This window comes from Mycena indigotica (assembly GCF_014461135.1).
Source record: "Mycena indigotica strain 171206Taipei chromosome Unknown Mind.scaff0013, whole genome shotgun sequence".
Classification (NCBI taxonomy): Eukaryota; Fungi; Basidiomycota; class Agaricomycetes; order Agaricales; family Mycenaceae; genus Mycena; species Mycena indigotica.
Genome location: NW_023503012.1, coordinates 1310511 through 1323994, shown reverse-complemented (window position 1 = coordinate 1323994; position 13484 = coordinate 1310511). Strand labels below are relative to the sequence as shown.

General features: G+C 49.0%; 4 protein-coding genes across 4 annotated transcripts; 2 read left to right on the top strand and 2 right to left on the bottom strand.

Annotated features, from left to right (window-relative positions):
- Positions 1–713: 713 nt before the first annotated feature.
- Positions 714–1960, bottom strand: MIND_01274600 (uncharacterized protein; the record flags this gene model as incomplete). Its single annotated transcript, XM_037369222.1, has 5 exons — positions 714–968; positions 1019–1174; positions 1217–1276; positions 1321–1507; positions 1554–1960. The coding sequence occupies 5 exons, from the start codon at positions 1958–1960 to the stop codon at positions 714–716; spliced, it is 1065 nt and encodes a 354-aa protein (XP_037214428.1).
- Positions 1961–2305: 345 nt separating this feature from the next.
- On the top strand, positions 2306–3761 carry MIND_01274500 (Serine/threonine-protein phosphatase; the record flags this gene model as incomplete). Its single annotated transcript, XM_037369221.1, has 5 exons — positions 2563–2776; positions 2823–3053; positions 3106–3282; positions 3331–3617; positions 3666–3761. 5 exons carry the CDS (start codon positions 2563–2565, stop codon positions 3759–3761), a joined length of 1005 nt encoding a protein of 334 aa, XP_037214427.1.
- A 179-nt stretch (positions 3762–3940) lies between these two features.
- On the bottom strand, positions 3941–5424 carry MIND_01274400 (MYND-type domain-containing protein; the record flags this gene model as incomplete). The annotated part of the gene is made up of 2 exons (XM_037369220.1): positions 3941–5377; positions 5422–5424. 2 exons carry the CDS (start codon positions 5422–5424, stop codon positions 3941–3943), a joined length of 1440 nt encoding a protein of 479 aa, XP_037214426.1.
- A 2952-nt stretch (positions 5425–8376) lies between these two features.
- On the top strand, positions 8377–9961 carry MIND_01274300 (uncharacterized protein; the record flags this gene model as incomplete). Its single annotated transcript, XM_037369219.1, has 7 exons — positions 8377–8419; positions 8481–8583; positions 8633–8812; positions 8869–9170; positions 9232–9304; positions 9353–9538; positions 9598–9961. The coding sequence occupies 7 exons, from the start codon at positions 8377–8379 to the stop codon at positions 9959–9961; spliced, it is 1251 nt and encodes a 416-aa protein (XP_037214425.1).
- Between the last annotated feature and the right edge of the window lie 3523 nt (positions 9962–13484).

Genomic DNA, 13484 nt, shown 5'->3' with positions numbered 1-13484 from the left:
AATCACTGATCCGTCAAGACCCTCCCAACGATCACCTTGGGACAGAGCCTGCAACACCGCTCAGGCCTTCCACGCTCTACGCTGGCAGTTACGGATGACCAGTTTATAGTTGGTGCCCTAGTAGGCAGACCCTTAAGAGTTTCTTCTCTTTGGATCCTCCCCTGCTAGGTCGGTCCCTCCGTGTACTTCTGTAGCGTTTATTCACGCTTTGGATCCTCTCCTGCTAGGCTTTCGTTGGAGTCTCCAGGGTTGCCCTTATAGTTTTATATTTATATAAGGATGTTTATAACCCAGTTTATAAACCCTTGTTTTCTATAGGAACTTAATAATGCCTACTAGTAGGAAATGCTAGTTGCAATATGGAGTATCTTAATACAACATTGATACAATTCATATTATATGGCAAGTTATGTATTGTGATAGGTACAAGATAGGTTGCATTATTGCTGTGACAACATCGATATCTCCTAGATGTTCATTTACTCCCCCCTGCCTGTACTGTCTGCATCTATGACTCTGACAAGAAATCCAGTCAAAACACCAAAATCTACTTCCCAAAAGAAAGGCAATTTTTGGCTTGTTGGCCTGGTCTCCGAGTCTCTCGAAAGGTTTGCCAGATAACTTGAACCCCAAAGACTATTAAAAACCAGGCGCCAATAATGGTATCATACTACTGAGTTCAGCACAAGTTTGAAGTTTTCACTGAAGACAAATCATTCAATCCCCGACAGCACCTCTTCTGTCCAACGAATAAGCTTGACCACCGTCGCGTCCGCTCCGCCATACCCCTTGATCCTCACGCCATGAAGATAACCTGTCCGTGAATCTCCCTCCGCCCATGTATTGTGGACGTGTGGCGGGAAAACGTGCGCGCCGATGACGTCCCCGTGGTCGCCGCGAATGAACACCCCTCCGCGATCGTTCTCGGGAGAGAGCAGGGCGTGCAGCATGTATTGCGCGCAGTCCTCCTAGGAAGCAGAATTAGCAACATAAAAAATGGAATGAACGGGAGACGCACCTGGGGAATCACCATGAGTGTCCGGCGCAGGCCGTTGAGGAGCACGGCGAGCGGGTAAAGCGCCCAGCCGAGGTCGACATACTGTGCCCCCTCCGTCCACACTTGGCCCGGCATGATGTGCGTGAACGCGATGGATGGGTTGGCGGAGGCGAAGTGCTAAGTTATGAGAAACGGCTGGCACGGCAGATATACGCTCACTGCAACGAGGCCGTCGTTGTAGGTCACCCCGCGCATCATAGCTTTCATCGCGGCAATTTTCTGTGATTGTAAGACGCCGAAATGGGAGCAAATGAGCAGCGCACTATGGTGAGACCATGCAAGAAGGCCCAGGACGCTTTCCGAGCTTGGTCAAGCATGAGATCGTCCCGCGCAATCCCGAAGCCGAAGCCAGCCCCGAGCACCGTCATAACATGGGCGTGCTGACCCGTGGCCTCGGCGGTTTTGAGAAGAGGGAGTAGCTCCTTCGTGAATAAGTAGCGAGCAAAATATCTGACAAGTTGAGTGCCTTAGTAACAGAAGAGGGTACTACACTCACCTCGTTGCCAAATGGTCGTCCAGACCCTCCTCCGTAACACCTGCCTCGGTGAGCGAGTTTGCCCTTGGCCCCCCAGCAGTGACAACCAAGAAGTTGAGGGCAGCCAATCTCCCCTTGAGCTCGTGGCACACCGCCCTTGCGCTCTTCATGCTCTCCACATTGCATCGCACAAACTCGTGCTTCCAGCCGTCTCCCGTAGTTGGCTTCGGAAACCCGTCCAGAATCCTCCTCGCGGCGCCCTCATTCCGCCCAATGAGTACGATGTGGACGCGGCCTTTGAGTTGGAGCACGAGAGCCTCCGCCATGGCCTGCCCGACGCCCGATGTCCCCCCCACGAAGACGGCAACGGGAACATAGCCCGGCTGGAAGGCGGCGACAGAGCTTCTAGCGACAGAGAGAGAAGGCATGAACGAGGACGCTGCGCATTAATGAAGTCGTTTGGCGAGCGGCAAGCGGGTCGTCGTCATCCGGCATGGGCGACATGTCATTGTCACAATCATTTGATGGCGCATCACACATCACCATCTTCTTGGCGGCGCTCGAAAATCACGGCATTCCGTCTTTGCTTCTTCCACCCACGACCGCACGGCAACCTCGCCCGTCGAAACACCGGCCACCAATGGCACGACGCCCGGGCATTCATATGAACGCCTCGATGCTCGCCCTGCCCTATCTTACGTCCTCTACAGCTTTCAGGGATTCGACGCTTTGACAACGGCGCCGCATCTCCTCAGCCTATCTATGGGCTGCGCATGAGCCGCGGGCCGCCACCCCACGCCCCGTGCACTCCACAAGTCAATTACTTCCCCGGTAAAGATCGACAATCAGCACACGCAATCGCGCTAGCAGGTGACAAATCGAGTCATAAACGCGATACCGACACGCGTCGCCCTCTTAAGTGCGCCACACGCGTACACAGCTTTCGAGTTGACCCCAAAGTAACCTTACCCAGTGCGTTGTTGCCTCTCCCTGTGTAGACACACGGACTGACTGATGCCCACAGCGGAGAATGATTATGCCTGTACCCGTGCCCGGCCCGAGCCACAAAATCGAGATCGACCTCGACAGCGTCATCGAGCGCCTCCTTGAGGGACGCGGTAACCGTCCCGGAAAGACGGTGAAGCTGCAGGAGTACGAGATTCTGTACCTATGCCAGCGGTCGAGGGAGGTCTTCATGAGCCAGCCCATGTTGTTAGAGCTCGAGGCACCAATACGGGTCTGTGGTCTGTCAACTTCCGTACCATACTGTTCGCATCTAACTTTCTGCAGGCGACATACACGGCCAATACCCTGACCTGCTTCGCCTCTTCGAGTATGGCGGCTTCCCACCGGAGTCAAACTATCTCTTCCTGGGAGACTATGTAGACCGCGGGCGACAGTCGCTCGAGACGATCTGTCTCCTGCTCGCGTATAAAATCCGGTACCCCGAAAACTTCTTCCTCCTGCGCGGGAACCACGAGAGCGCGGCCGTGAACCGGATATACGGCTTCTATGACGAATGTACGCCGCTTTTTCCAAGGTTACTTCCACAGAAAATTCTGACACTTTCCAGGTAAACGACGGTACAGCGTGAAATTATGGAAGGCCTTTGGCGACACGTTTAACTGCCTGCCTGTCGCCGCGCTTATCGGCGACCGAATACTGGCGATGCATGGCGGGATCAGCCCCGACCTGCATTCGCTCGACCAGATAAGAATGCTCTCAAGGCCAACAGAGGTTCCGGAGAGCGGTAAGCAACTCCATGTTACAATTATCGAGTATCTCACCGTAAGCATAGGCCTCCTTGCCGACCTGCTCTGGTCGGACCCAACGCCGGGCCTGTCAGGTTGGGAAGAAAACGACCGTGGTGCGGGCTTCGCGTTTGGCGCGGACGCCGTCACTGCATTCACTAAGCGACACGACCTCGATTTGGTTTGCCGCGCGCATCAGGTTGTCGAGGACGGCTTCGAGTTCTTCGCCGCGCGCCGGCTCGTGACGCTGTTCTCCGCACCGAACTACTGCGGCGAGTTCGACAACGCTGGAGCAATGATGAGTGTCGACGAAGATATGGTGTGCTCTTTCAAGGTGCGTGCACATACGTTGCGGAGTCAGGGTGTTAATGCATCTAGCCAGATATTGAAGCCCATGATTCAGGGCAAGGAAAATATAAACATCTCTGAGGCGCCGACGAGGAAAATATTCTCATGGAAAGCAGCAAATTTGGCTTGAGGGGGAACTTGAAGTTGGGACAAGCCAAAATGATAAACTACACATAAATAAATTTTGGACGTTCTCAGAGGATCAGAAGATATTAATATTATTGGATAGCCTATTAGTTCCAACAACGGGAAGGGGAGCATAACATTATAGGCCTGCCGTGCTCATCGATACAAACTCATGTGATGCTCTTAGCTCATGGGATACTCTAAACTCAGCAACTCCTCAAAAGGCACATCCTTGACCTCCACCTCCTCGATGTCCAGCGCCTTCAGCGCCGCGATCTCCGCCGAGAAATCCAGCGGGGCCTGAAAATGCACCGCAAGTTTGCGAACGTCGCTCATCGTAGCGCTGGTGGCACGGTTCTCCATCAGGCGAACCAGCCCATCGAGATTGGCCTCCTTGGACGGCCCGCGTAGCGTGAGCCTGCGCAGCGCAGGAAGCAGCTGGGCGTTATCCCGCGCGTACTCGCCGAGCCCCGACAGTGTCCCCCGTGGCCAGCCGAGGCCCGCGAATTGCAGCACGAGATCTTCCACGTGGACAAACGACTGCAGGCAGGGCCACAGGACACTATTCGAGTCGTACACGTCTTGGAGCTGCATGTGCGTCACGCGGCAGCCTGATCGCTGCAGGAAGCGATCTAGCGACTCGCGCTGCACGTGATCCACAGTTAATTCGCGCAGCGTGAGCGACCGGAGCGCGGGGAGCGTCGCGAAACGGATGATGTCGAGCTTCGGGCCGTTGCATACAAGGGTATGAAGACAGTCGGCGCGGAGCATATCGGGGTGTGGCCTGTCTTGGTCGAGAACAGAGGCTACCGTTAGGACTTCGAGCTGTGGAGCAAAGAGTAGGAGTTGCAAAACGTCGTGAATGTACACTCCATTAAGCGAAGCGCGCGACAGGCTCACAACGCTGAGCTGGTCCAATGAAGCTGCTGCGAGTCGCGGGTCGAAGACAGACATGTACAGAGACTGCAGAAGTGGGCTGGAGATCCTGTCGAGGACCGGCGCACTATCTTCGGGGTAACAGATAGTGCCGTGTAGAGAAAGGGACTGCAGCTGTGCCAGGTTTTTGGGCAGTGCTGAAAGCATCAAGGAACCCAGTGGGTGGACGCAAAGTTGAAATGTCCGCCAGCGCTGGGAGCATCTATAGAAGAGCTCGATAACGGCTGCGATTGTGGTTTCGGATGTTTTTTTTCCCGTGGAAACGTAGATATCCAGCGGCGCTGCCCCAGACCGACACAGGAAGAGTTCCAACAAGGCAGCCGGCGGCGCGTCGTTTGACTCGCCCTCAGTGAGCTCAACCGTGATGCAGTTCCACATCCAGGGTGAGGCCAGCGCCAGTCTCCGCCAGTCGCTGCAGATGCTCGCCAGCGTGAGGCTTGCATAGAACGGCGAAAACCCCTCATATTTGAGGGCGGGGAACGGCGCGACCGTCGCAAGCACATGCGCGAACACCTCCAGAATAATCTCCGGGGGGATCGTCCTTTGTATGGAATACGCCAGCTGGGCGAGCTGGCTCTGGACCTGCGCTTTGCGGTGCTGCAGTGTCGCAATTTCGGCTTCTAAAAGCGCGATCTTTGCGTCCAAGTCGGAGATTTGGACCCGCAGACGAGAAGCAGGTGACGTCTGGACATCATGAGGAAGACACACTGCAGTAATAATCTGTTCACCATTGGTGTAGTAATTGATGATGAGGGTCGGGACCAGGCTGTGCAGGGCACGTGGCACGGGTGATGGGCGCCTGATTGCCTGAATCAGCCTGATGGCGTCTGAATATTTTTTTAGAAACCATGTCACCTTGCTTTGGCAATAGGGTAGGCCGGAAGGTCGAGGATGATTTTGACTGTCAGTGAACTCGATTTGCGTAGAAGTCATGTGCACATGACTTCTACGCAAATCGAGTTCCTTAGGCACAAGTCGGTGCGACATACTTAGCAAGTCTTGTTCACCTCAGTATGTACAACTCTACAGGCTAATCTTCACTCAACACTGCCAATCCCATTGCCTTGCACCGAGCTGTGCATCGATGTTGCTCGACAAATGCTTGGATTCCGGAGGCACCGTGGTCACCGACACCAGTGTCCCTGTTTGTTGAGATGAGCACAAAGTTATAACAGTTGTGGTTGTATACACTTACCCATTTTCCGTGTGGGTGGTGAGATCAAAGAGGACCTCACAAATTTTGTTTTTCACCCGTGCTCGAGTGGCTGTGTGAAATGAAGTGTGAGACAAAACTCAGAATGGTAAACGGCGAGGACATACACTGTATATCAGCCACGACAACTGTTTTCAGGCTGTGCAAGTAGACAAAATGGGCAAAAGCTGTCAGTGTGTCCCCAAGTTTGTTGATGTGTGTCGGATGCTGATTAGTCCCGCTCCACTTTTCGGCACGTCCAAGTCGGAAGGGCTCGACAAGCCAAACCATTGGAGCGTCACTACTATTGAGATCATCGATAGAGTAGTCAGATGCTTTTGACGCATCTAAATTGGCGTTCGGGACCTCGCAAATAATCCGACACTCTGTGACACAGATATCTACCATGGGATTTGTCCGTCAAAAGAGACGAGTCAAAGGGGCAGAGTGCTTACTATCTTCGATTGCAACCTGAGATTCCTCTGCACGCTCCTTGAACTTCTCAAGGAACCAGCCCATCTGCAATAACCGCATTGCTTCCTTTTGCACTTCCACGCTATTCTCATCCAGCGTAACACGATCTTTGCCAGTTCCAATATGATAGAACCGCTTAAATGCATAGGCACTCGTTCCCAGAGTGGCCTGGGAAGTTCATAAGCGCTAATGATGAAGGTCTAATTCACAAATGTACCTTGTAAACGTACTGTGACATGCCCTTGGCCGTACGGACATCATCGATCTCACAGACCTCAGTTTGCAGATTTTCGTCACAGAGATTTGGAAGAGAGACATTTGCGGTTCCGTTGGTTGCATCAAGTACCAGGTTACCAAATGCAATGGTGATCTTGGCAGTGGCCTTCAGAACTGAGGGACGGAAAGTCGAGACAAGAGGACGAGAGACAGATGTTTCGGCTACTAGTTTGTTAGATATTGTGACGGATACCCGAGAATGCTTGATACCTCGAAGCTTCTTAACTTGCGAGTCGAGGTTTGACAGGTCGAGCTTTCTCTTCTTTTGCTCTGCAAGTTTGAGCATGAAAAGCGGCACACGACAGCTCTTGTGCTGCTCAAACTAGAACTGTATCAGCACATGACATGCGAGACAAGTGAGAGCAAACCTCCTCGATGCGGATTGACACCTCCAAGTAGACATACGGATGATTGAGCTTGACATTTGCTGGAAGTGCAAAGGATTTTCCACGGCTTGTGTTGTCCAAGCGATTATGAGTATCGTAGAAGTCGCCAATGGTTGTGAGGTGGCTGTCACATTCTGGTGGGAAATTTTGGTGAAAGCGTAAGCGTAAGAACTCGCTATAACCTGTTTACTTTTAATTCTCAAGTACTAGTTTGCACCACATACGGTGCAAGGCTTTCTGAGCATCCACTCTCCCATTCAGACTTCCATCGGGTGAGCAATAGGGACAACACCTCTGAAGTTGATTAGGCTCAGCGATGAACAGTATCGTGAAAGGATAAATTACCGTCAAAGGCCATTGAATCAGGAAAGTGTTTTGCGGCAGGGCCAAGAGCTTGAACTGCCGCAAGACCATGAACCTTGGCCAGAACCATATATACGTAGATTTGACGGGTGCCGAGGACCGTTGCGGAGTCTAGGACAATATTCTTGGCTGCTGTTGGAAGGCGTTGTCGCATTCGCTGAGCTGTAAGGGCTGCAAGATCGGTGTTATTCAGGTTTTTTAAGGGCATCATTTGACCACTAGACTGCTGGATTGGCAGTGTAGGGGGAAGTGCAGGGGCTCCGGGTGGCGCAGAAATTCCTGTCTCATAGAGTAAGCAACTGTCGGTTTAAGTATACTAGCAATGCGTACGGTCTTGTTTAGTCTTGCAGAGGCCACAGTAGGCACCAACCAAAAATGCGATTATGGCACTACATCCTTGACAGTAAGGCATAGTCTGAGGAGGAGCATGAGAGCAAAGATTAGAAAAATGAAGGACAGACCAAAATTTTGCTACGCTCTTCATCTGTTGTTGTTGCTTGAAGCGCAATGCAACGGGAGCATGTGCCCGAGGCAGACTTGAAGGGAAAGTGAGCACCACAGCACAGCTGGGGGTCTGTAGGGTTGGTGCACAAGGTAGACATATCCACTTCTGCCATTGGAACAAGAACGGAAAAGAGAGGGATTCTGAATAATCTCGACGTGCAAGTAACGATAATGTAAGCACACAAACAGGATGATCTGACACAAAAAATATAATAGGTGTTGTCAAGTTTGAGCTCAAACAGGGAGCAAGCAGCATGGACTTGCATCGAAGTTGAGCCAGATCGCGATCACATGACATGATTTCCCATCAAAGATTGCTGAAAACAGAGTTTCCCGCTTCATTTCTTTTTGCGATAGTCAAATTGCCATCAAGGACCCTCCGGAGCCTGAAAAAACACTGATTTCACATGCATAAACCTTAATTGGCAACTGCAAGAGTACCCCTCCATAAGTTCTGTCCGACCACTGTCACAGTTTGAGCCAGAGTTATGAGCAACCCTCTTGGACGGAATGGACATGAAAATGGCACCCGTATGTTGCCTATTGCTTTCCTCAGTTTATCATTCTGGCTCACCGTTACTGGCTATACCAGCACCAGACAACTTGTCTGCCATTCTCACACAATTTTCCATTGATGGTATCCCTCTTGAGGGCCGTCTTCAGCAATTGGCTGCAAAGCATAACTATGTTATTGGGTATGGTTCTTGTCTTGCATTTGAATTTGAAGCTGAGCTCAATCTTCAGCCGCACAAAACTTATTGCATTGAACAAAAAATATAAAGTCACTTCTGCACGAAAGCCACCAGCCGAACACATTGCCACGAGTCTTATTGCAAAGCAGATGTCTGAGAATGTCACCGGTACTAATGGGCCCAATACGATCCAGAAGCGTGTTGCTATTGTCGATGGTATTGTACTTTCTCGGTTCGTCATGCATCTGGGTTTTGTTACATAATATATCTGAAATATTTGCACCACAGGCGTGTCGTTCGATCGACCATGCGAGCGTTAGATCCTCATGGTGCTGAACGACGATTCCCATCAAAGCAGCCGACGAAGAAGCGCTCGACACTGACCGATGTTGGAGTTTATTATGAACTTCACTTTGACGGACATGAGAAGCTGAACTTCAAAGCATTGCAGATGGGCCGTGCTGGAATTGATATGTATGGTGGCCGCTGTCACGGTAGTGGCAGTGTCCTTCTCCTTGATGTTGTCCCAAATGCCCGTTGTGGTATTACTGTCGGCCATCTATATCTGGACCTTGTTGAGGAAACGGGCGGTAAGAACCCCAAGTTCTCCACTTTCTCCACTTGTCCGAATCTGAACATTGTGTTTTGTAGAGATTCCTATTCAGGTGACTGTCGATGGAGGTACAGAAACTCACTATATGTTCCAACTGCACCAACAACTTCGGTGTGGCTTTCCATTCCACTACTCAACCTCATACTTACTTCTTCGAAGAGCTCAGTTTGCTCCCGAGCTTTCTATTGATGAAGCACCAGCAACCGTGGCGCTGAAGAGCTCAGATAACATTCCTATCGAAGCTCTTTGGAGTTATCTACTCAAATTCATTGGCCATGACCTCAAGGCGGTCATTTTGTTGGGAAAAGAGAAGAACTATCTGAATATTACAAATGATATCCATATGTGCGCTGAATTTCTTCCCTTTTCTTTGGTTCAGTTGCGCCAGCTGAACTTCAAATCAGTGACCTTTTTCACTGGCTTTGGTCTCGCATTGTCAAGCAGGCAACTGACCAGTTCAAAATCTACTGGAACACACACAAAACACGTCGCCAATCTGCAAAGCACCTTCCATCTGGTGTCTCCCCACGCCAGGTGTTCGACAATCCTCAGAACTATGGTCTCTATCACGCGGGAATCAAGGTCGACATACATGCTGTTCGAGAACTCCGCAACACGCTCCCAAAGTCACGGGTGGATTGCTTTCGTTGGGTCTCGGATGAGTTTGATGTGCAGGCACAATTAGCGTACAATCTGCTTGGGTCTCCAAAACTCTCAATCTCTGGGGGCTGGACCATCTACACCAATATGCTTAGCTTGCTCATGTAGCTGAACTTCGAAAGTGTGTACTAGTTATCAGCGATGAGTGTAGCGACCATATATATTGGTGTCCGACTCATCAGCCAAAGACGACACATGATGTCAAATCATCCTCGACCTTCCGGCCTACGCTATTGGCAAGGTCCCCCACGGTCATAATTACCCTTTTATAGTAATTCCATCAACCATTCTATGATCTTTGAGGCCTAAATCCCTTCGCTTGCCAAGAACAAACACAGCCAAACACATCAATCACCATTCTGTGATCGCTCAAGCCTAAATGCTCAACACTTGCCAAAAACAAATAAACCACAACACATCACACAGCCACCCAGCCAGACTCCAATTAACATTCCCTTAATGAACGTCCACTTTAATCCCACCAATAATTATGATCAAGTGTTTTGATACAGTTCTCATGAATACAGGATTTATATTTAATTAATAAAATCTTTCTAAGCCAGTAGAGACCATCAAAGTCCTAGTATATTTGACTGAGTTTTAAATGATTTGAATAAATCCTGAATCAGTTCTCAGTAGAGCCAAGGTTGATCTCTGCCTTGGTCCTGCTAAGTCCTTTAATTGACTTTCTACTTTTGAAGAACAATGCTTGACTTTTATATATACTGTACTATTTCGATCAAGTGTCTGCACCTTTTTGGATTTTCAGAGCCAAAAAAATTTTCTTTTGATTTAAGGTGATTTTTAACAATGAGTTTTTTTTGCTCAATGTAACACATAACACAGACAGTTGATCTAAATAGTACAGTACTGTAGTATTTTAATTGTTTCGTCAGTTATACATCACACCCCAGCTGATCTCAAAAAAAAAAAGAATCGTCAGTCACAGGGTACCAACAAGCGTGATGAAATGGCCTGGCTGAAGGCAGCTCAGGCCGGACCTGCAGGGCCATCTTCCGTGTGACAAATATCTTTGTCAGTCACACAGCAGCTCTACCGCTGACAAAAACTTCAGTTTGTCAGGAGTGTCACGCGGCCGAACCCCTGATGAACTGATTAAAATACTACAATATATATTTAGAGGTAGGACAGTAAGTAATCAAATGAGTTTCTTTTACTTTTTCAGCATATCAAGGAGCAGCTCTAGAGCTCACTTCCAAATATATATTTCCAGAAATAATGTCTTGAAAATGTAACTATACTATATCCTCATTTCTGAGTTGGTATATACTATAGAAGTTCAGAGATGAGAATTATATATGACAAATGCAAATCTACCAGCAATGGGACTTACACTCATATATTGTAAGGTAGGACAACAACAATAAAAAATAGACACAATCAGTAGAGGTTACATTCGCTGCTGTATGCTAAAAAAATGGAGTCGTGATTCACAATCAATTTAAGAGATTGTGCTAATGGCGTGCAAAAGTGGTATCTGATAGTTACAGTGTCACATGTCTCGGCACACCCATCCTTGTCCCTCCTTTGATTGTGTATGTTTCTTTGTCAAATTTGGCTAGATACTATAAAAGATAATCTTCAGCGTGTCCAAGAATTCAGCCTGCTTAAAGGTAGATTAAGTAGCTGTAGCCAATCAACTGTGCGCCGCCACGGCAGTCGCCCTACCTCCTTATTTATGAACAATCTGGACATATCTGTCATGTATAAATCCTACTTTGGGTCGCCTTTTTGCCCAAATCCATGGTGTGAGACACTGTGAGTAACCATATTAAGCATTTGAATTAAATAATGAACATAATGCAGAGGTGAATATTTAAAAAATTCATGTCATATAATATCAAGTATATACATCAAATAAACCATAGAATATAATTTAAAGCCATGTTCAAATTATATCTTTATTTATGGTGAATAACTACATGCCAAAGCAAGGTTTGGCAGGCACCGCGAAGCTGGCGACCCCTTGTATTTGTATAGAAACTTGATAAAAAATAGCTTCAGTTTTTATACTAAGGTATTCTTTGTTTATTAAAAAAACTTAGAATGAAATTTTTGGCTTTGATCAAATAATTTTTTTGCAACTAAATTTCCCTTTATAAAACCCATTTATTTTCAGTGTCAGGGGAAGCCCCCTTGCCCCTCGGAGACGCATCCGATTCCGGTCCGACTCCGGTTCCGACTCCGGTCCGACCCTCCATCTTGCCCGCACAATTACCGATCCGTCAACGCCCTCCCGACGATCACCCTGGGACCTTGCCTGCAACACCGCCCAAGCCTTCTGTGCCCGACAGCGGCAGCTACGGACAAGCAGTATATAAGCTACCTAGCAGGCGGACCCTTAGAGTTTCTTCTCTTTGGATCCTCCCCTGCTAGGTCAGCTTCATTTGTATTCGCTTACCAATGTTCACGCTTTGGATCCTCCCCTGCTAGGACCTTGATCTCAGGCCTCCGGGGTTGCCCTTACATTCAGTAGAAAAACTTTGTCCTAAAACCTTTTAAATCAACTTTCAAGAGCCAAATTCATAGTCAACTCCATAGGTGTGATTCTCCCAATTTAGGATGTTATTAGTTTATATCCTGGCACTATTACTTACTTATTGTTGACGGAGCACTGATCACGTGCGGACTCCGGACTACGGACTACGGACTGCGGACTGCGGACTGCGGACTGCGGACTGCGGCTGCACACTGCGGACTGCGCCGACTGCGCCCGACTGCGCGCTGCGCATCTCAAGTACTATAAATTAAGCTCATGTACCTAGTTTAGGATATAGACTCTTTACCCCCTTTACCCCCACTTTTTACTCTTCAACAGGTTATGGGCCCCGGCTGTCACTGAACTTAGGATATCGCTTACATAACCTCCGCCTGTTTTGTCATCTCTTGACATCGAGCCTTCTCTCCCTGATCTCTCTGATCTCTGGATCGATTCCTCTGATCCTTCACCCCAAACCTCTGATCTTTGGTTGATCTCACTGATCTTCCACCTCTTTTCTTTGATCTTCCTCTTCTCTCTCTTCTTCTTTGTATCATCCCTCCTCTGGACAAGCACACAATGACCGATCATTACCGGACTACTGTAAAGCTTTTGGAAGACGCCGCTGGCTATCCAATATGGGAGACGAAAGTCCGAGACATCCTCGTTGACCAGGACTATGATGATTATGTATTCGGAACCAGCACTGCTGAACCGGCTGTCACCGACCCCGCCAATGTGCCGAGTTCAAGGCCAATGTGGACTGGAAACGAAAGCAAGCCAAGGCACTCACTATCATCCAACTCCCTCGGTGATACACCAATGGCTTATATTCAAGGCGCGAAGACTGCAAAGGAAGCATGGGACAAACTACACTCCATCTATACCCCCAAGGGCGCAATGACGATCATACACTTGAGACGCAAAGTTGTATGCACTTCGATGTGGCAAGGAGCAGCCTATTGAGGAGCACCTCCACACTCTTACTACCCTTCGGACTGATCTCGAAACCTATGGGACAGTCATTTTGGATCCGGACTTTGCCATCATTATCCTCACATCACTCCCTGATTCATGGGACAACTGGACTGGGAACTTCGATCTCACCAAGCCCACAAGTCCTGAGGACCT